The sequence below is a fragment of the Chelonia mydas genome, chromosome 20 (assembly GCF_015237465.2).
Source record: "Chelonia mydas isolate rCheMyd1 chromosome 20, rCheMyd1.pri.v2, whole genome shotgun sequence".
NCBI lineage: Eukaryota > Metazoa > Chordata > Testudines > Cheloniidae > Chelonia > Chelonia mydas.
The window spans coordinates 5274643-5296317 of record NC_051260.2 but is presented as its reverse complement, the minus strand read 5'-3'; the positions used below and the strand labels follow the sequence as shown (position 1 = coordinate 5296317).

The 21675-nt window shown below is 55.7% G+C and overlaps 2 protein-coding genes across 4 annotated transcripts in view; one reads left to right on the top strand and one right to left on the bottom strand.

Annotated features, from left to right (window-relative positions):
• Positions 1 to 924: 924 nt before the first annotated feature.
• On the top strand, positions 925 to 6350 carry PFDN5 (prefoldin subunit 5). 3 transcript variants are annotated; one of them, XM_037884226.2, is made up of 6 exons: positions 934 to 1139; positions 2882 to 2984; positions 3573 to 3604; positions 4809 to 4883; positions 5770 to 5875; positions 6009 to 6350. In XM_037884226.2, the coding sequence occupies exons 1-6, from the start codon at positions 1068 to 1070 to the stop codon at positions 6086 to 6088; spliced, it is 468 nt and encodes a 155-aa protein (XP_037740154.1). In that variant the 5' UTR covers positions 934 to 1067; the 3' UTR covers positions 6089 to 6350. The 3 variants fall into 3 exon arrangements, with proteins under 3 accessions (XP_037740153.1, XP_043389041.1, XP_037740154.1); XM_043533106.1 differs by lacking the exon at positions 3573 to 3604 and having other exon boundaries at positions 926 to 1139; XM_037884225.2 differs by lacking the exons at positions 3573 to 3604; positions 4809 to 4883 and having other exon boundaries at positions 925 to 1139.
• A 2002-nt stretch (positions 6351 to 8352) lies between these two features.
• Positions 8353 to 21675, bottom strand: part of LOC102932959 (zinc finger protein 436) — a 35281-nt gene continuing 21958 nt past the window's right edge. Inside the window, exon 5 of the mRNA XM_027821000.3 lies at positions 8353 to 10003. Within this exon, the coding sequence (XP_027676801.3) occupies positions 9144 to 10003 (860 nt within the window). The 3' untranslated portion in view covers positions 8353 to 9143. The remainder of the gene's footprint in view (positions 10004 to 21675) is intronic.

Sequence of the window (21675 nt, the reverse complement as noted above, 5' to 3'; positions counted from 1 at the left end):
CCCAGTGTCCCCAACATTTCCAATCTGAATTTGTCTGGCTTCAGCTTCCAGCCAGTGGATCATGTTCTTCCTTTCTCTGGTAGACATATGAACCCATTATTAAATCTTTATTAAGTATTTCTGTGTGTTGATGGGTATGGGGGGAGGCAGGGGGAGCAGTGTGGATTCTAGCATTGGTCTAGGACAGTCGTTCTCAAACTTATTTGATCGTGCCCCCTTTTTTGTGTCTATAGAATTTTACACACACACCCCCGCCTCTTACCACACGTATACCAATTTAACAAATATCAACATGCAACTCTCACTAGATATTAAAAATAGTAAGGCATTGATTCAAGCAGAGCCAACGATCCAGTGTAATAAGAGCAAAAGCACAAAACTGATTGTGGTCGCTGCTTACAGTTAAATGTGCACACTGTGTCGAAGCAAAGGGATGATCGCACAGAAGGCAACAACTTTATATAATACTATGCAAGCTCAACAGAACTCCATCAAACTGCCTGGGGCCATTGGAGGAGCTGATATCTCTGGAGGAATCGGGTTTGGTAGTTATTCAGGGCTGTGGGTGAAATGTGTGCAGTACGTTTTTTTGCCCCTTAAACTTCTCCATCCCCTCTGCCTCCTGAATACACTCCGCATCCCCCACCCCCTGCAGTTTGAGTTCATCTGGTCTAGGAGTTTAGTGCTGTTAGGACCATTCCCCCGGGATGCCATATGGAGGTTTGTGGTATAAGAACTAGACAGACACATCTCTGCTGCGGTGGTCTGGCTCTGTGTAACCCTGTAGCCCACCTAGACCTTGAAACTGAGCAAGGCCTCACTTCTGAACTCCAGGGCACAGGCTCTAATTGTGGTTGATCCCCACAGAGCAATGGCGACCGGAAGTAGCGGTAGCCCCCTCAGAGCAATGGCGACCGGAAGTAGGGTAGCGGCTTAACCCTACAGAGCAATGGCTGTCCTTAGGAAATCATAGAGACGGGGGTCCAGCGGAGGCGTCGCGCACCATAGAGTGGCGCTGTGTCCGGCCCAGAGCGCCTCCCCGGCTCGCTCATTGACTCTCCCCCAAGATGGCGCAGCAGGTGAACATCACGGAGCTGACGCTGCCGCAGCTCGAGGTGCTGAAGAACCAGCTGGACCAGGTCAGGGCCAAGCCTCGGGAGGGACCCCCCGCACCGCACCCCGTCTGAGGGGCCCCGCCCCCCCGAAAACCCCCCTCCTAAACCCTCCCCCAGCCCCGTCTGAGGGGCCCCGCCCCCCCGAGAGAGACCCCCCCGCTCCCTGCCCCTCCTAGCCCCGTCTGAGGGGCCCCGCCCCCCCAGAGAGAGACCCCCCCGCTCCCTGCCCCTCCCAGCCCCGTCTGAGGGGCGCCACCCCCCCCAGAGAGAGACCCCCCCGCTCCCTGCCCCTCCTAGCCCCGTCTGAGCGGCCCCGCCCCCCCCGAGAGAGACCCCCCCCGCTCCCTGCCCCTCCCAGCCCCGTCTGAGCGGCCCCGGCCCCCCAGAGAGAGACCCCCCCGCTCCCTGCCCCTCCTAGCCCCGTCTGAGGGGCCCCGCCCCCCCAGAGAGAGACCCCCCCCGCTCCCTGCCCCTCCCAGCCCCGTCTGAGGGGCCCCGCCCCCCCGAGAGAGACCCCCCCCGCTCCCTGCCCCTCCCAGCCCCGTCTGAGCGGCCCCGGCCCCCCAGAGAGAGACCCCCCCTGCTCCCCGCCTCGTCTCAGGGGCACCCCCCCAGCGAGACCCTCCCCGCCCCGTCTGAGGGGCCCCGCCCCCCCAGAGAGAGATCCCCCACAACCCTCTCCCAGAGAGAGACCCCCCCCGCTCCCAGCCCCGTCTGAGGGGCCCTGCCCCCCCCCAGAGAGAGACCGCCACCGCAACCTGCCCGCAGCCCCATGTGAGGGGCACCCCCCCAGCAAGACCCTCCCTGCCCCGTCTGAGGGGCCCCGCCCCCCCAGAGAGAGACCCCCCCCCGCTCCCTGACCCTCCCAGCCCCGTCTGAGCGGCCCCGGCCCCCCAGAGAGAGACCCCCCCGCTCCCCGCCCCTCCCAGCCCCGTCTGAGGGGCCCCGCCCCCCCAGAGAGAGACCCCCACCGCAACCCACCCGCAGCCTCGTCTGAGGGGCACCCCCCCAGCGAGACCCTCCCAGCCCCGTGTGAGGGGGCCCTGCCCCCAGCGAGACCCCCCCTGCTCCCTGCCCCTCCCAGCCCCGTCTGAGGGGCCCTGCTCCCAGCGAGACCCCCCCGCTCCCTGCCCCTCCCAGCCCCGTCTGAGGGGCCCCACCCCCAGCGAGACCTCCCCCCGCTCCCTGCCCCTCCCAGCCCTGTCTGAGGGACCCCGCCCCCCCGGAGAGAGACTCCCCGCCCCTCCCAGCCCCATCTGAGGGGCCCTGCCCCACAAGAGAGAGACCCCCCCGCAACTCACCCTTGCCAACCCCGTCTGAGGGCCCCCCCTGAGAGAGACCCCCCGCAACCCGCCTGCAGCCCCAGCTGAGGGGCTGCGCCCCCCAGAGAGAGACCCCCCGCAACTCGCTCTTCCCAGCTCCGTCTGAGGGGTCCCGCCCCCTCCTAAATCCTTCTCCAGCCCCATATGAGAGGCCCCGCCCCCCAACGAACCCCCCCCACTATCCTCTGTCAGCGAGACCCCCCCGCAGCCCCGGCTGAAGGACCCCTGCCCCCCCCCCCCCAGAAAACCCTCTCCTAAACCCTCCTCCAGCCCTGTCTGAGGGGCCCTGCCCCCCCAGCAAGACCCTCCCAGCCCCATGGGAGGGGCCCATCCCCCAGCGAGACCCCGAGCCTGGGGAGCCCCATCCCGTCCCTCTGTTCTCCTGCCCCGATAGTGATTCCAGTTTCTGCCCCCATGGGTGCTGGGCTTTGCTCTTCCCCCCAGGAAGTGGAGTTCCTCTCCTCCTCCATCGCCCAGCTCAAGGTGGTGCAGACCAAGTATGTGGAAGCCAAGGACTGTCTGAATGTGCTCAACAAAAGCAACGAAGGTCAGTGCAGACCCGCCCTGCGCCCTTGGGACCCCCGTTTCCCCCAGGCCCATCTGGGGATGGTGCAGTCGCAGAGGGCACCCCTTGGCGTTTGCACGCGGTTGTTAAGCTCCCCGCACTGCTGCTGTAGAGCCCCGTGTCCTCCAGCTTTGTGTATGTGTCTTCGCTCTAGGCCCCCTGGAATGACCTCCCTCTTCCCATGGACCAGGTCCCAAGGGGAGGGAGTTTTCATTAGTGGTTAGAGCAAACACCTGGGAGCCAGGACTCCTTGATCCTGATCCTGGCTGTGCCGCTGACTTGCTGCGTGTCCTTGGGCAGGCCACAGCCCTGGTTGGTGCCTCAGTTGCCTTACAGGGTGTATGTGTGTAATTAATTAAAGAGTTCTGAGATCTGGATGAAAGATGCTATGGAGGGGCCAGGCGTTGCTATTAACTTGCCCCCAACAGTGCAAAGCCTCTGAATGCTGATGAGCGCCCATAGTCGTGGCTGTCCCCCCACTCTCACGTTGCTTTTTGGAGGCCCTCCCCCCCGTACTGTGCAGTAGGGGGTAGTGTCTGGGTAATAACAGGCATTTGTTTCTGTCTCCAGGGAAGGAGCTGCTAGTCCCGCTAACCAGCTCTGTATCCTTTACCCACCACCTCAGAGATGCTGCCGACATTGTGCTCTGGCTCCTTGCTACCCTGGCGTTTTGATTCTCACCCCAACGGGGAACTTAACCCTTCGGGCCCCAACATGCAGCCTGCTCTGGCTTTGATGCAGCCGGCAGCTAGCAGGCTAGCATTGAACATTTCCAGTCAGGGGACTAGAGGCTGGGAACAGTCAAAGGGACCCTTTTGCCTTTACGACACTAGTCTAAATCCTGCCTGGATTGACAGCGACCGAAGCTGCTCCCGCTGGACAGCTGTTCCAGTGACCTCTCTATGAAATGATCTGTGCTGTTCCATGTGGCCTGCCATTCCCATCCCAAACCCACACCCCAGCTGGCCCATTAGCCCCCTCCTTGCCAGAGGGGCCAAGAACCAAGGAGGCTGATAGAGGGGAGCTCATGCTCTAACTCCGTGGCAGGGCTGAGGCTTGTTGGCCAAGATGCACTGGGGGCGCTTGCCCTGCGGCTGCTTGGATTGTGCCTGCTCTGGGAACGAACAGGGGCTTCTAGTTCCATGCTCAGTTCCTGCTGCCTCCTCCGCCTGCTGATTTTTCCAGCGATACTGGGACACTGCAGTGTCTCTCTGCAACCTCCTCCCATTAATCCCGGCTTGGGTTTCTCCTCCGCCCAAGCGTCACAAAGCGACCTTGGGACTGAGCTGATCTTTTGATAATGTTGAAATCAGTTCTAGTCGTTCCCATGGGGCCTGCACCGTTCATATCTAGCAACATGGTCCAGTGGTTAGGGCACTGGCCTGCGACCTGGGTTCTATTCCCAGCTGTAGCACTGACCCGCTGTGTGACCGTGGGTGAGTCACTTCCTTTCTCTGCACCTGTTTCCCATCCCACCTTCTCTGTCTTGTCTGTTTGGACTGTGAGCTCTCCAGGAAAGAGAGACACACTCTCTCTCTATATATATATTTGTGCAGCGGGGCCCTGAGTTTGGTCAAGCCTTCAGCCTGCCACCACAATATAATCTAGTAAAACACTGTTTTATTAAACTGAATCTCTGGGCAAATTGCACTCACATCTGCCCGTGCTCAAAGGAGTTCTGTTGCTTTATACCAGCTCAGGAGCAGGTGTGGAGCTAAGATGCTTTTCCCAGGACCTATCACCGTAACCTTGTTGCTCTCATGGTTTCCCTGCTGGTTCTGTGTTTTCCCTTGACCTCCCTGGCAGATGTACGTCCCCGGGAAGCTCTCCGACGTTGGCCACGTGTTGGTAGACGTGGGGACAGGCTACTACGTAGAAAAGGTAGGAGCCACCGTGAGAGCGTTATTAGACTTGGTGTGTTCCAGGGAGTGGCAGGATGTGCTTTACCTGCACATAAAAGTGTTAGACTCAGCCATCTCTTCCCCACCCCAATCTCTCTGTATGAAACGCCTCACACCTTGAGCACAGAATTCTTGCTGTACACCCTGCGAGCTCTGCCCTGGGACTGGAGGGATGTGTCTGACAGCAGGCTAGGTAAATGGCCAGTGAGGTTAGTGCACTGGAATTCTCTGCTAGGGGATTGGGTTGCATTCCCTTAGCCAGACCTCCGTGTCTACGCTGCAGTGGGGTCTTGCAAGCTAAGCAGGTGGTCCTTCGATGAGAAACCTTCAAAACCCAGGCAGGGATGGTGCACTCTTCCCTGGGTGCTGCCATCTGTCAGGGCAGATGTAAAATCAACCTGCTGACCATTAACACTCCTGCGACCCTTTCCCTAAGCGTCAGGGGTTTATCCGTGGCCAAAGATGCATGGTTACGTGCTGTCACCTCTTGCCGCTTCAGTCAGAGACGACGCCATCAATTTCTATCTTGTTTTGTGGTGTTGTGATGCCCTATTGGACAGCTGTCATGTTCCACCCGAGAGGTGGCTGCATTTCAGTAGCAGATGAGGTGATATATAGGTACACCTACAACTAAGGCATGCTGTGAGGCTTCATGACGTAGTGCTTTGAGGGTCTCTGATGAAAGGTGCTGTAGAAAGGCTAAGCATGTTACTGCCTGAGCAGCCAAATCTTGGAGCGATTCAAGTGTTTACCCTCTGTCCTGTGCATCACTTCATTGTCACTGCACTTCAGGCAGGGGGTGAGCCCCTTCCCAGGTGCCCACCTCTCCTTGGGGTGGACATATCAGGCCACCTTTCCTCTTGCAGACAGCAGACAATGCCCGAGATTTCTTCAAGAGGAAGATAGACTTTCTGACCAAACAGATGGAGAAAATTCAGCCGGCACTGCAGGAAAAACATGCCATGAAACAAGGTATGGACATGTTGGTTTTTTCAGGCAGGCCTGGCTCTGGGGCGTTGCCCACTGCTGGCACCCACCTATTCTTAACAGCTAGAACGGCCCCTGGCCAACTCCCTTCACTGTGTGCGTGTTCTCTCCCTTGCAGCTGTGATGGAAATGATGAGCCAGAAGATCCAGCAGCTAACGGCCATGGGGGCTTCACAGGCTGCAGCAACCAAGGCATAGCCTTTGGCATCGGTTCCCCGGGCCCCGCACGCTGCACCTTGACTGTGGCATTTTGTTCTCTTACGAGCAGAGTCTTAAAACCACCGACTAAGCAGCTGGGGCCGAAATCATCATGGCGCCATCGGGAGGCGTCTGCTCTTTGTGCTGGTGGCTGCTATGTGCGTGCAGTGTCTTAAGTGCAAACCTGGTGGAAGCTCTTCCCCTTTTGTATGTGGCAGGTGATATCAATGTGTGAGATAAATTAAAGCATTGTGGAATAGTACTCGGCTGCCTCTGGTGAGAGATACGAGGGGTGGGGCTATGAAGACTTCCAGCTGTCTGTGTGGCCCCTTTAAATCCAGTGGAAGTTGTTGCCAGCTGATGCGTGAGGTGGATCTGTCTCTCTGAAGCTTCTGTCCATCACCCTAGCATCTGAGCTCCTATGGGCTCTGGCCGCAGAAGGGGAGGGGGCGCAGGGGATGCAGCAGGCTGTTGCTTCTTCACGGAGAACAAGTCTCTAATGGGCAGGCCTGTGCTGGAGCGCTGCAGGGAAACAAGGTGGTTCCCATATGAGATGCAATAGGACAGCAGCCAGCGGGTGTGGAGATTCCCTTATGGCATCTGGTGAGCGCCCCAGACACAAGGCAAGTCACTGGCACCTACCAGCACCCCTACCCACTGGCTGGATTTCAAGCTGTGGGTGTGTTTCTTGTCAGATACATGTTCCTTCTGGTCCCACCCAGGGCTCCCACCCCCCAGCTTCCTCTCCAGCCACTCAGCGCTACAAGCAGGGACCCAGTTTCCTGCTAGGATGAGGAAGAAGGGCTCCGAGGAGCAGCAGCCGTTGCCCACTGCCCCTGTTTACCATTCTGAGAGGCAGCGGGGGCCAAGCCATGATGTGATGGGTTTTTGATGGGCTGCATGTGATGTGGTTGGGGGAGGGGTAATACTGGCCAGGCTTCAAGCTGCATGTAGACCTTGAGCAGAGGGTTGCCATAGAGATTAAGCCCAAACTGGAAGCAGGCATCTGGTCAGCATCTTATGCCACTGGCTCTTCCCCTACAGCTGCTCAGAGGCGGGAGAGTTCCCTCCCTCTTTGTCCCCGGCTGCTGAGAGAGGCAGGAAGGGAGATTGGTTCACTTCTGTTGCCCCTAGATGCAGGCCTTAGAGTTAAGATTTTTAAAGCTCCCCAGAGGATTCAGGCACCTGGATTCCCTTGATGGGGTGTCTAAATCCCTTAGGTAACTAACAATCTCAGCCTCCATTTGTGCACAGCTCCTCTCTCCCTCAGTTCAAGGGGATTCACACGGACCACCTTCACAACTTAAAATAATGCACCTCGCTCTAGCTCAAAGCCACCTGCTGCAAGGAATGGAGAAAGGCAGTGAACAGAGCTAGAGGGGCCAGTTGTATAGCCAGCACCTCTATTCAGCATCTACACAGTGGGACAGAGACGCCAGCTGATGGTTCCTGCTGAGTTTCGTTCCCAAAATAAACAAGCCCTTGTAGCTGAGCTGCAGAAGGTTTTACTTTCACAAAGCTGCCATGGGTTTCTCTATTCCCCTTGGTGGAAGCAGCCTGTCTGAAACTCCTGCAGGAGTTAGGGGCTACTGGCCTCCTGAAAATCAGGCCCTGAGGTCTTAACCCCATACAGCAAGATCCAGCTCATGCCAAGTCACCAAGAGGGAAAAAATGCCCTGTCCCCCTCTGCCAATCATGCCCAGAAGTCCAGGAATTGGAGAGAAGTGACTTGCAGTTTGGGATCAAGATCCTGGGGCCTGCGTTTCACCAGGTGCTTTGGGGAGCGGGGTGATCATAAGTTGGACACTAATCACTTGTGAAAACCTCAGGCAAAGGGTGGTCCTGCAGCACTGAAGGGGGCAAGGCAAAGCCCCCACACCCAAAGGGAAACAGCTTTTCCTATCACCTATACACACTGCGAGCAGCCCCTGTTTACACCAGCCAATACAACTGACTGCACTGAGCCTTACTGCTGCATGGTGCCCTAGAGCAGCCCCTGGGAGTCCCCTGAGGGATCCCGCCTGGCACTAGGTCACTGAGGAGGCTTTCCCAGGCCAGAGGGAACACAGACAGACTGGGGGTTTGGTTCTGAGCTTCTGTTCTGCTTCGCTCTTTCACTTCCATTGCCGCTTCCTTCTTTCAGTCTCCAACGGGAGCACACCCTCAGAAGGGCAAGTCCTGTCCCATGCTAGCCCACTGGGGCATGTCCACCAGGCAGAAAGCTGCCAGCTGGGAGGGAGGGTGGATGAGAGACGCTAAGGATCTTAGAAGGGACAAAGAACCTTTAATTAATTCAAGCGATTCCCCCACCCCCATTATCGGTATTAGCACAATACCTGGGGCCCCCCACTCAGAGCAGGACCCCAAATACGGAACCAAGGTACCATTTCCTTCCCAACGAGCCTGACCCATACAGAATCTACACCCTCAAAACAGCAGAATTTTATTCTACACTGCACCTCCTCCTCCACAATCCATCTTTTAATGTCACCCCCCAGGAGAGGACGCCCTCCCCTGTCCCAAGACGCTAGCTTCCCTAGGATGTACGGTGCCTTGTTGAGTATTATGGCTTCTACCTTAAACATCCCCCCCCCCACCTCCCCAACCCTGGTCCCTGCCCCCCACCTTATGTACATCTGTAAGCTCTGTCCCCTGTGAGTTTTTTGAGGTCTGCTTTCCAAGGCTTTGACCACAATGTTGATACCATGGACGGCCACACGCGACCCGCCCCGATCTAGTGGATGGCCATGTGACGCCGTAGACGGCCATGTGACTCGCCATCATGGAAGGTCACATGACAGGCCACAGGCATGCTCAGCAACATCATGGATGGCACAGGCATGCTCAACGTGTTGATACGGTGGAGGGCCCTGCTCAGCACACATCAATACAGTGGACACCCACGTTCGGCGACGCTGTGGCTGGTCACGTGACGGGCATGGCCATGCTTCGCAGGCATCAACGCTGTAGCCAGCCACGTGCCGAACCACACTGAGCGCATCTTGATGCCGCGCACGGTCACGTGACGGGCACGGCCCCACTCCACGCCCGTCGTTCAGCGCACGAAAAGGGGCTTGTGGACCCTCTTGTGCCGGTTGAGCGTGGCGCTCTTGGCAAAGCTCTCCCCGCACTCCACGCAGATGAAGGGCTCGTGCCCGTGGGCTTCGGCCCGGTGGCGCTCCAGCTCCGCGCTCTCGCGGAAGGCCTGGCCGCACTCGGGGCAGGCCTGGCTCTGGCGGGCGGCGTGGAGCCGCTGGTGCTTGAGGAGGTTGGTGCTCTGGGTGAAGCCACGGCCACACTCGGTGCAGCGGTGGGGACGGGCACCCGAGTGGGTGCGCTGGTGCTTGATGAGGTTCTTGCTCTGGGTGAAGCTCTTGCCGCACTCCCCGCACTGGTAGGGCTTCTCGCCGGTGTGGATGCGCTGGTGCTGGATGAGGTTGGAGCTCCAGCTGAAGCTCTTGCCGCAGTCGCCGCAGCGGTAGGGCTTCTCGCCGGTGTGGGTGCGCCGGTGCTGCACCAGGTGCGAGTTCTGGCTGAAGCTTTTGCCGCACTCGCTGCAGGTGCTGGGCCGCTCGCCGGTGTGAGTCCGCTGGTGCCGCAGCAGCTTCGACCAGTGGCTGAAGCTCTTGCCGCACTCGTTACAGATGAAGGGCCGTTGCCGGCCGGTGGCACCACGGTGCCGCACCACCATCCCCCCCTCTTCCTCCTGCCCGCCAGCCAACTCCACCAACTCGCCGCCATAGTCAGGGGGTGGCCCTGCCGGGCTCTCCGGCCCCCGGGCTTTGGCACTGCCCCCGTCAGCTCTCTGGGGAGCCTTCTTCTTGGGCTTCTTGGCCAGCGGGCTGTGGGGGATGACGGTTTGGATGATCTCGTGCTGAAGCTCCTCCTCGCTCTCGCTCACGATGCCGTCGTCAGCTGGAAAGCAAAGGGGAGCCGGGGTCGCCACAAACGCACAGCCCTGGGGCTCCGTCTGGAAGCCAGGGCTGAGCACTGCAGGGCAGCCCAAGGGATCAGAGGTCCTGTTGCCATTAAAATTCACAGCAACCAGGTATTTGGATTCTCCAGGCAGCTTCGAAAGTCTCCCGCATAGTCCTCGAGGTGGGAGAGACGGCAGAAGCCAGTTCTCATTTCAAACCCCGTCCCTCCCAGCAGAGGCCACAAGCTTCCCCTCAGCTTGGCTGGGGTGACAAGAGTGACCCACAGACCCCATGAGAACTGGATGGGGAAGCCTTTGGCTGGAAGTGCGGGGGGGGGGGGGGGGGGCGGTGTATTTACAGCCCAGAACCTCCCCTTTTCCCCACCCACCCTGTCCCGGGACACCATATGGAAGAGAATGGGCATGGGGTGGGGAGGGGGGAGAGAAGCCCAGCTGCCTTGCACCCTGAAAACAACCCCTTCCTAGCAAAACCCTGCAAAACTGGAGCACACAGGGACTCCCTCCTTAGCAGAACCCCCAACTCATAGCCGGTGGGATGGGACACTCGTCAGAGAGAGGGGTCTCCACAAAGCAATACCAAGCTTTGCCCCATGCAGGGAGGACAGGCGGAGGAGAGATCCCAGAGACCAGGGGGGGAGGGATGGAGCTAGGACACCCTTTGGATGCTAGCAATTTAATGGAGGAATTAAAGCCACCCAAGGGGCACAGGGAGTTCACCCTGAAGGTCGCTCCTCAAGGCACCAGCCTGCCGAGGACCCTGCACTCAGTAACCCTCAGGCACCCTCTTCCCTTCAAATCAAAGCCACTTGGTAAGTGAAACGGCAGGTTGCGCCGAGCGGAGGGGCCTCTCAGGAGTCTCACGGAATTGGCAGGGAGCCATGAGTGACACCTGCATCCATGTGGGAAGGATGGCCCAGTGGTCAGGCCACTAGCCTAGAACTTGGCAGACCCAGGGGGTTCGAGTCCTTGCTCTGCCACAGACTTCCTGTGTGACCCTGAGCTAATCTCTTAGCCTCAGTTCCCCCTCTGGATAATGGGGACACCCAGCCCTGCCTCAGAGAGATGCGTGAGGATAACTCCATTGACAATGGGGAGGTGCTTAGATACAATGTGAATGGGGCCAGACAGGTATCATACACTGCGCAAGGAGCGCTAGGCTAGGACAGATGGAACAAAGAGTCCCCTCTATCCCCTGCGTCTCAGCTCCCTCCACCCACACTTCACCAAATCGGTGGCTCCTGGTCTGGCTTCGCGTCCATCCTCACCTATGTAGACTCGTCGAACGATATCGGGGTCGTCAGAGTCATGGAGCTCCACCACGCACGGCTCTTCTTGCTCCATTGGGGGTTGGAAAGGAGACGTGAGGAGTCAGGAATCCTGCTAACGGGAGAGAGAAGAGAACACAGCCATTAACTCTCTGCCCCACAGCAGCGTCACCACTGCTCACACCCTACAGAGCCCGTTCCCCACGCATGCAGCCATTGAATCGGACATGAGATGGAGCTCAGCAGTAAGCCCAGGAGGGACCACTGTGATCTCACAGCCTGATCTCCTGCAGAGCACAGGCCAGAGAAACTCAGCTAGCGAGTCCTGCCCTGAGCCCAACGGGTGAGTTAGAGGCATCAGATTGCTGTGAATGAGGGGAGTGCCGGCCACCTGAAGCACTTCTTAGCCACCAGGCGCCTGAATTTCCTAGAAAAATCTGGCCCTAAGTGACTTTGCCCAAGGTCAGTGGCAGAGCAGGGAATTGAACCCAGATCTCCAGGCTGCTGCCCTGACCACTAGCCCATCCTTCCTTCCTTTGAAGGGCTTTGATTGCATCCCAGTGCAAATCTAGCTCTTCCCGGAGCTTCTCCTGAGATCTCAGGTTAACGCTTCACAGAACTGCTTCAGCGGGAAGGCGAGGAAACATCTGACCCTTCGGTAAGGAGCCTGGGCAAAGCGTATTACATGGGCTAGTGAGACACAGACTAGCTAACCCCGCCGTGGGTTAGCTCAGCTCCCGTTTCGGCACCATTATTTTCAGAGCTCAGGAACACTCTTGGAAAACCCAACCTCGCTTTTGGGTGTTGGACCCCCGAAAACCCAGCCCCGTGTGTCTAGTTCCCAGTGCTGCACCATCCCTGTTCTAAGCAACAGGCATTGCCAGCCACAGGTATAGAGCGCCACCGCCCAGGTAGTCTAGGTGCCAAGGCTGCGATTGCTCCCCAGAGCTGCCTGGGGAATTCAGTCACCCCAACTCCCGTTCGTTTTAGCCCAACCTGACACTCCCATGCCAGGGTTCTTCTAACAGGCATGTGCTGTAAAGGGACAGTGGGACATCTCTGGACCGTTACCTGCACTCCGAGAGGCGTGGGTCGGGGTTTCCAATGCAGGCGGCGCCGTGGCAATTTAAAGGCTATTTTCCCACCTTGCCCCCCTCTCTCTGCACAGTGTTGCTGTGGCTGGATGCACTTGAAGACCTAATGGAGAAAGCAAAGCAAGTAAGAACCCTTATCATTACCTGGTCATCGGCAGTACAGCAGCTTATATCCTTCTCACACCGCTCTGGGGTAGGGGGGGCAGGAGTCTCATTGCAACTGGGGCACAGGGAGATAGAATACTTAGCTCTTATATAGCTCAATGGGCTTGGCAAATGAGGTCACACAGTCCTTGGCCCCATTTTACAGATGGGGAAACTGAGGCATGGAGCAGCTAAGTGACTGGTCCGAGGGGTCAGGCAGGAAGTCTGTGGCAGAGCAAGGAACTGAACCCAGGTCTCCGGAGATCCGGGCTAGTGCGCTAGCTCCCCTTCCTCTCCTAGTCATCTACACAAGGGTGAGTCAGGAGGGACTGCACTGAAGTCTCTAGACCAGGGGTAGGCAACCTATAGCACGCAAGCTGGTTTTCACTGGCACTCACACTGCCCGGGTCCTGGCCACCGGTCCGGGGGGCTCTGCATTTTAATTTAACTTTAAATGAAGCTTCTTAAAAACCTCATTTACTTTACATACAACAATAGTTTAGTTATATATTATAGACTTATAGAAAGAGACCATCGAGAAATGTTCAAGTGTATGACTGGCACGCGACACCTTAAATTAGAGTGAATAAATGAAGACTCGGCCCGCCGCTCCTGAAAGGTTGCCGACCCCTGCTCTAGAGAGACAGCCACAGAAAACTGGGGAGGGGGGAGAATCCAGCCCAGAGTTTTAACTCCCTGCTCCGAAGAACTGAAGTCAACATCTTCCACAAAGCAGCTATTGAGTTTGAGGACCTTGGTCTTTGGGAGTCCAGCTTGAGGCCCCCGCGGCTCTGTTCCAGGGGGGAAGGATAATATTATGACATGAGGCTTTTTTAGTAAGGTAAGATCTAATCACTTCTCTTTGGAACACAGGACTGGAAGGGACCTCCTGAGTCACAGAGGCCAGTCCCTTGTTCCCGCAGGCAGCCCAGTCATACAATCCTGTTCATAAATGTATCAATCTCCAGCTTTAAGCTCGTTAAGGTGTTAGCCGCCCGCTAGGAGTCATGGAGGGGCAATTCCAGAACCTCCCTTTTCTGACGGTTAGAAACCTTCTTCGGATCTCCAGCCAGAAATTATTTCTGGCCAGTTTCTCCCCACTTGTTCTTGTGCCAACACAAGTTCTCTTTTAAACTGAAGATTCAACCTGAAAAAAGAAAATCCGGGGAGAGGGAGGGGGGACAAAATAATCCAAAGCACAGTCTCTAGGGCAGGGACCATCCCTGTTTGTACAGCACCCAGTGCAATATGGTCCTGATCTGTGACTACAGATCCGAGGTTCTACTGCGATACCAATATTAAGTTCTTACAAGGGAAGTGGTTTGTGGGGGTGGATCAGTCCTTCAGGAAATGGGGCCTGTTTTCAAAGCTTTCAAAAAAAAAAATTAAAAAAGTAAAAAAAAAATTCTTACAAAGTCACAATTTTTGTTTTAAACAGAACTAATGCCTTAGTTTGCTGTTGATCTGGTTTGCACTGCTGGAGTGCTCAGAGACCCCCCTCCCCAACTGAGATCACATCTCCCTCCTGTTCCTTCCTACTGTAAGGAGATGCCTTAAGGCTGAAATATCTGTTCCTGGCAGCTTTACCAGCTGGGAGATGGAGGGGACAATCCTGGTAAAGAGCAATGCCACTTGGGACAGATCAGCTGGGTCTGAGGGAGGAAAGGAGCCTGGTTTTTAGAGACTGCATCCGATGAAGTGAGCTGTAGCTCACGAAAGCTTATGCTCTAATAAGTGTGTTGGTCTCTAAGGTGCCACAAGTCCTCCTGTTCTTGTTGCGGATACAGACTGACCCGGCTGCTCCTCCGAAGCCTGTCAGCCCAAAGGCTCACCCGGAGTGTCGCAACTGCCTACAGTTGTGTGCGCCCAACGGAACAATTTCTTCCCCCTCCGGTAACTGATGGCAAAGTTGGTAAAGGAGAACAAAGCGGCGGTGAATCATCCCCCGGCAGGGAGGGAGAGAGCTGGCAGGTCCCAGCAGACATTAGCCACCCACCGCTCTCAAACTCAGGGGGCAGGGGCCCCGAGTCCCATCTGGGCTCAGGCAGCCATGGATCTCTCCCCCCCCCCGGCACCCAGCTGCCCAGATCAGGACACACACCCCCCCATCGCCCCCCCAGCTGCCTGGATCTCGCCCCTCCACCCGAGCTGCCAGGATCAGGACCCCCCCATCACCCCCCAGCTGCCCGCAAATCGCGCCCCGCCCCCAGGATCAGGACCCCCCCTCAGCTGCCCGGATCTCGCCCCCCCCCACCCGAGCTGCCAAGATCAGGACCCCCCCAATCACCCCCCCCAGCTGCCCGCAAATCGAGCCCCGACCCCAGGTGCCAGGATCAGGACCGACCCCCCCCATAACCCCCCAGCTGCCCGGATCTCGCCCCCACCCCCACCCCGATCAGGACCCCCCCCATTGCCCTCCCCCTGCTCGGATCGCTCCCCGCTGGCTGCCCGGATCGGGGCCCCCCAGCCGCGCTGGTGCCCCCGTTCCCGGCCCAGCCCCCCCCGCCGCTCACCGCTCGGCCCGGGCTCGGGCGCAGCCAGGTGCGGGGGCTGCTGGGAACAGGAAGGTCCCTGCGCGGCCACCCGCTCCCCGCCCCCCGCATTTCCTGGAGAGCTCTAGGAGCGGGCGGAGCCGCGGCTCTATGGTGGGGGGGGAGGGGTCAGGCTCCGCTCCGCGGCCGGGAGGGGGGGGAGGGGGAGGTCAGGCTCTATGGTGGGGGGGGAGGGGTCAGGCTCCGCTCCGCAGCCGGGGGCGGGGGGTGGAGGGGGAGGTCAGGCTCTATGGTGGGGAGGGAGGGGTCAGGCTCCGCTCCGCGGCCGGGGAGGGGGAGGTCAGGCTCTATGGGGGGGAGGGAGGGGTCAGGCTCCGCTCCATGGGGGGAGGGGGGGGAAGTCAGGCTCTATGGGGGGGGGTGTTCAGGCTCCGTTCTGTGGTCCGGGGGGGGGGGGGGAGAGAAAGGGGTCAGGCTCTATGGGGCTGGGGGGGAGGGGGAGGGTGCAGGAGGCTGAACCCATATTTAGTAGGGGATTTTTTCAAGACACAAATGGGCATTAAGGACCCAGCTTCCCGCCCCCCATCTCACACTGACTCCCCCCCCCACACACACACACCCAACTGTCACCAAACTCCCCCAATTCCCCCCTGTCTGGCCCCCAACTCCCACCCACCGCCTCTCCTGCCCCCCAACTCCCAGCAACCTCCTGTCGACAACACCCCCGCCCCCCAACTCCCAGGTTCCCCAGCTCCCACCCATCACTCCCCAAGTCCTCTTGACACCTTTGACAAATCTTCATCCCTAATTTATGGGACTGGACGGACGGACACACACACACACAATAGGGTGACCAGATGTCCCATTTTAAAAGGACAGTCCTGTTTTTTGGGACATTTTCTTATATAGGCGCCTGTTGCCCCCCACCCCTTGTCCTGTTTTTTCACAGTAGCTAGCTGGTCACCCTATATATATATATATATATATATATACACGCACCCGCCTCTCAACCCCAGCAGAGCTACCTAGGAATTGCCAGGCTGAATCAGACCCTCTAGCCCACTGTCCTAATCTCAGACACTGGCAAGTGCCAGATGCCCCAGAGGAAGGTGTTTGTGGGATAATCTGCCCCTCAATTTTAGGTCTCCTCCTGGCCTCTAATCAAGCTCTGGGTTTAATATCCTTTCCACAATTTCAACAGTCAACTCTTCTTAGTCACAGAAATGTTCCAGTCCTTTTGGCATCTTGCTACTTTCTTGTGGCAATGAGTTCTGCAGGCTAACGACGTGGCATGTGGGGAAAAGTATTTCTTCTGCTCAGTTCTGAATTCAACCATCTTTCGTGTTATTAAGTGTCCCCCTGTTTTTGTGCCATGAGACAGGGAGAACAGAAGCTCCAGATCTACCTCCGAGTGACACCCATGGGACGTTTGCACAAAGATAGTGATATGGCCCAACTCAGCGGTCGCTATAAAGTGCTCAGTGTTTTACTAACACATGCAGGACTCCTCAGTGGGGGGAATCTGCTGCTACTCCTACCTTTTGCTTCTCTCCTTTCCTTGTCTCACTCCTTTCTTCCCTGCAGCAAATCTCAGTCCTCCCATTGGGTTTAACCCCACCCCCCTTTCACATCCCATCTGGGCTAATACTCGGCAATGAAGTGTTAACATTGACATTTTAAATGAGTCATCATTAGGCACCAGCGTTAACACCCAAATGTTACAAATGGAGGCTGGGAGGTTCACACTCTTCAGAGCCAACGTTTCCGGTTGTCTGCAGACATCACTACATTGGGTTACACGTGGTTCAACATCAGAAATTTATCTTCACACTCATGAGAGCTAGAAACTTCAGGTTTGTGGTTAACACCAAAGCGGAGATTCTGAACACGGCTCACCCACATGAGCATAACTACACCAGGCTAACCTGGCCCGGCCCAGGGGTCAGGTGTCCAACACCCTTACCGGAAATCACTACGGAGACAATTTGGACAGGGAAAGCAACTGGGGTGTTGGGTTGCAACTTTCTCGGTGGGAGTGCTTCTCAGCCCCCTCCCACCGTAAAATCCGGTTGCACGTAGGCTGTGTTAGGCTCTGGCTACACTGTGGAGCCTACACTTGAGATTGTGTCTACATTACAAGCACTACACCGACGTGGCTGCGGCTGTCCTGCTGTAGCGTAGACACTTGCTACGGCTATGGAAGAGTTTTCGCCTATCATTGTAGTTAATCCACCTCCTCGACAGGCAGTAGCTAGCTCTAGGGAAGAGCTCTTCAATCCACCTAGCAGTATTTACACCAGGGCTTAGGTCGGCTTAACTACATCTCTCAGCGGCGTGAATTTTCCCCACATCCCTGAGAGACTTAGCCAGGTTGACCTAACTTGGAGGTGTAGACTAGGCCCGACAGAAGGAGTTTTTCTGCTGGTGTAGGAACACCACCTCCCCGAACGACAGTAGCTGACAGAAGTCCCCTTCTGCTGACAGAGCTGCGTCTACACTTGGGGTTTTGGGGTTTAGGGCTGTGGGTCAGGGCTGTGGTTCTTTCGCAGCTCTGCCAATATAACTTTTAAGTGTAGACCAGACTTTAGCTACAAGGGCCAGATTTTCAAAATGGTCAGATTCATTTTATGCTCCTAAACAAGGATCAGATTTTCAGAAGAGTTAAGCGCCGTGTGCACTGCGCTCTTTTGTAAAACTGGCTCCTCACTCTGGTGCCGAGTGAAAATCTGACTCGTCCACACACAAAATGTACCACTTTATGCCGGTATAATTAAAGAGGTACAGCCTACCTAGGGTGGATGCAGTTATACAAGTACAGCTATTCCCAAGTGGGATGGGGAATACGTCATACCTGTATAAGACGGCTTTATACCTGTATAAGAACGGCCATACTGGGTCAGACCAATGGCCCACTAGCCCAGTATTCTGTCTTCTGACAGTGGCCAGTGCCAGGTGCCCCAGAGGGAATGAACAGAACAGGTAATCAAGTGATCCATCCCCTGTCACCCATTCCCAGCTTCTGGCAAACAGAGGCTAGGGACACCATCCCTGCCCATTCTGGCTAATAGCCATCGATGGACCTATCCTCCATGAACTTATCTAGTTCTTTTTTGAACCTGGTTATAGTCTTGGCCTTCAAAACATCCTCTGGCAAGGAGTTCCACAGGTTGACTGTGCATTGTGTGAAAAAACACTTCCTTTTGTTTGTTTTAAGCCTGCTGCCTATTAATTTCATTTGGTGATCCCTAGTTCTCGTGTTATGAGTAAATAACACTTCCTTATTTACTTTCTCCACACCAATCATGATTTTATAGCCCTCTATCATATCCCCCCTTAGTCATCTCTTTTCCCAGCTGAAAAGCCCCCGTCTTATTAATCTCTGTCAGTGGCAGGGAGGGAAAATAGAGGCTGTATCTCCATTGCCTGGGATCCTGATTGTATGCGAGTGCAAAGTCTTATTAATCTCTTCTCATATGGCAGCCGTTCCATACCCCTGTAACTGCATTCACACTTGGGATGCTATTGGTATAATTATATTGCTCAGACACTAGAGTAATGGGAACCAGATAAGTACCTTAAATAGACAGACATAATTGTATTGGTACAAAACCTGTGTAGACCAGGCTTGTGTGTTTGCATGATAATCACCATTTTCCAGTTGCTCCGACCTTTAAGCTGAAATCATCCAGGTCCAATTAATTTTTTTTAGGAACGGTTTAGCAAAGCCAGTTCAGGCATTTGTGAAGAGGATGAGAAGGGACGATAAGGTACTTTTCCCACTAGGAAAAAAGAAAGTACTCCTTAGTTATTTATTTTTGGAAGCATTAGCACTTTGGGGCAGAAATTTTCACTTGGGCCATAACGGCAGTGGTTTTCTGAGGCACACAACATGAGAAGATCCAGGATTTGTGGGCTTGATACAGAAATGACGGGGAAGGGTTCAGTGTTGCCATGTTGTTACCTGCAGCTCTCATGGTCTCAGGATGGAGTCAAACGCAGATCCTGACTGCAGCCTGACCCAAACCCGATGGGGACAGTGTCAGGTTCAGGATGTCTCTAAAAAAAAAAAAACCCCTACCCTCTTGGGGTCAGGTCAACCTCATTCTGCTGGTGGGGTTAACACGGCAGGGGCAGCGTACCCTACTCCTGATGGCCAACACCACCTCCCTGAGCTCTGAGGGCACTGCAGGGGGAGCATGCTGACTACCCCCCAGAGCTGGCTGCAGACAGATGGCGGGCACAAGGAACGGGACGCTCCCACAGGCCTAACCCCAGGGATGGGGCGGCAGCAGTGCTGACATAAGTTTTGGGGGAAGTATCGGGTTTGGGTCAGTTCGGTTCTAAAAATAACTTAACGTTCTCGGTTCAGGCTTTAAAGTTAGGCTCAAGCAGACTCAGAACTAGATGAGGTAGGAAAAGGTTCTGGCAGGAAATTTCTAATATTTCTGGTTTTAGTCTCCAAACTTTCCAACAATCTTTTTGGTTAAAAAAAAAAAAGTATACTTTTTTTTTTTGGGGGGGGGGGGGGGGAAATCTGGTTGTAGGAAAGGGAATTTAGTTTTCAAAATCCAAATATTTTGACCAAAAAATAGTCAATTCCTGGTTTTTTGTTTTCCTTCCTTTCTCTCCTCTTTCACAATGAAGAACCAGAAATGTCTGACCAAAATTCACTTTTTGGCAGTATAAATTTACATGTCAGTCCTAAAAAGTTTTTTTTTTTTAAAAAAAAGTTTTGATGAAAAAAAAACCAAAAACAAAAAACACTCAGCCAGCTCAATGCCACACCTGTGAATGGTTCCTTCTGAACGTCAAACTCATTTTCAAGGCAGATCGGCACCAACTCTAAGAGCCAGATTTTCAGAGGAACACAGCACTCTGGTTACCCCATACCCTTACCATAAGAATACTTTGCACATTACATCAGCAGATTTCAAAGCACTCTACAAAAGAGAGAATCCCCATGGACAGGTGGGGAAACTGAGGCACAGAGCAATGAAGTGAGTTGCCCAAGGCCATGCAGCAGGCCAATGGCAGAGCTGAGAATGCAATCCTGCTGTTCCTCAGGCTACCAATAAAGAAGCCCATATATTTAAGCCCTTTACAGGTCCCTTACAAGAGGCACTCAGCCAGAGTTTTGCACCCACACGCAATCAGCATCCAAGGCCCTGGAGATACAGGCTCTATTCCCCTCCCTGCCACTGACCTCCTGCTTGACCTTGGGCAAGCTACCCTCCCCTCCCGTGCCTCGATTTCCCCTCCACCCTTGGTCTGTTTAGGCGGGGGGCTCTTTGGGGCAGGGGCTGCCCAGGCAGCGCCCACCCAGCCCTGCTCTCAGTTGGGCCCGCTGGGCGTTACCGCAACGCGTTTAATAATCACTCTGAGTTTTATAAGGCCACATAATTTCTTCCGCCTGCAGTAACTGATTGCACGGTTTGGAAGGCACCACGGAGAACAACGCGGCGATGAATCATCCGCAGGAAGGTGCGGCTGGGCCTGGCTGGTCCCAGGTGACACCAGCCACCCACTGCTCTCAACCCCAGCTGGCCTGGATTCCCACGCGCTCAGCGGGTGGCTCTCCAGCAGCCGCAGGCCGCCCCCGCTGCCCGGATCGCCCCCTCTCTCCATCCCCAGCAACGCGCCAGGCTCTGCCCCCCCTTCACTCTAATCCCAGCCCTGCCTCACCTCCGTTGTTGGTTTCTGCCCCTCCCCGGGGGCTGCCGCTCCTTGCACCTTCCCAACTCACCGCTCCAGCTGGGGAAAGCAACTGATTCGGGGTGTCTCCGATGGGGCTCCAGGAGCTCCCAGCTGCTAGGCTCAGAGAGCAGGATTAAATGAGTGGCTGGGAACAGGAAGGTCCCTCCGTTATCCAATCCCCCCGGCTGTGATCGCTGGGAGCTGGCAGACCTGCCCGCTCCAGGGTTAGAGCCCTGAAGGCACTGGTGGGGGGCATTGACTATTTACTGTGGGATCAATCGGGTATGGGGCTCCCCTAAGGTGGCGCATGAAATCTCAGCGCGGCAGCGGCTCCAGGGCAGCTCGCATCGGGGCTGGATCATGAAGCAACCCCCAACGTTAAAACTCCTGCCTGTTGCCACTGAAACTCCCTATTCCGGTTGCTCAGAATTTGCACACACCTTGGGCTGACATTTGCCAGGGCAGGCCTTGGCCCAAGGGTGAATGTCTTGGGGAAGATTTAGCGAAGGTGGGGCAGGGGTGGAGGAAAACCACCAGAAAAAAACCGACCCCACCCAAAACACTACGGCTTTTTTAAACAATGGCTCTAAATCTGACCGAAGAACTTCCATGTGCAAATAAAATAATGCTTTAAACACTTTACTCTGGAAATATATTATGGGGCAGGTGGTAGCAGTAGGATAGTTAAGGCCCTCAACCTGCAAAGAACTTGTTTTTATTGATTTGTTCTTTTTTATCATTTGTATTACCATAGTGTGGAGGAGCCCCAGTCACAGGCCAGGACCCCACTGCACTTGTATTAGGTGTATTATGGCAGCACTTAGGAGTCTTGGTTAGGAACCAGGGCCACATTATGCTGGGCACTATACATTATTTATTAGGTGTATTATGGTAGTGCATAGAAGGCCCAGTCGTGGACCAGGATGCCACTGTGCAAGGCGCTGTACAAACACAGAACAAA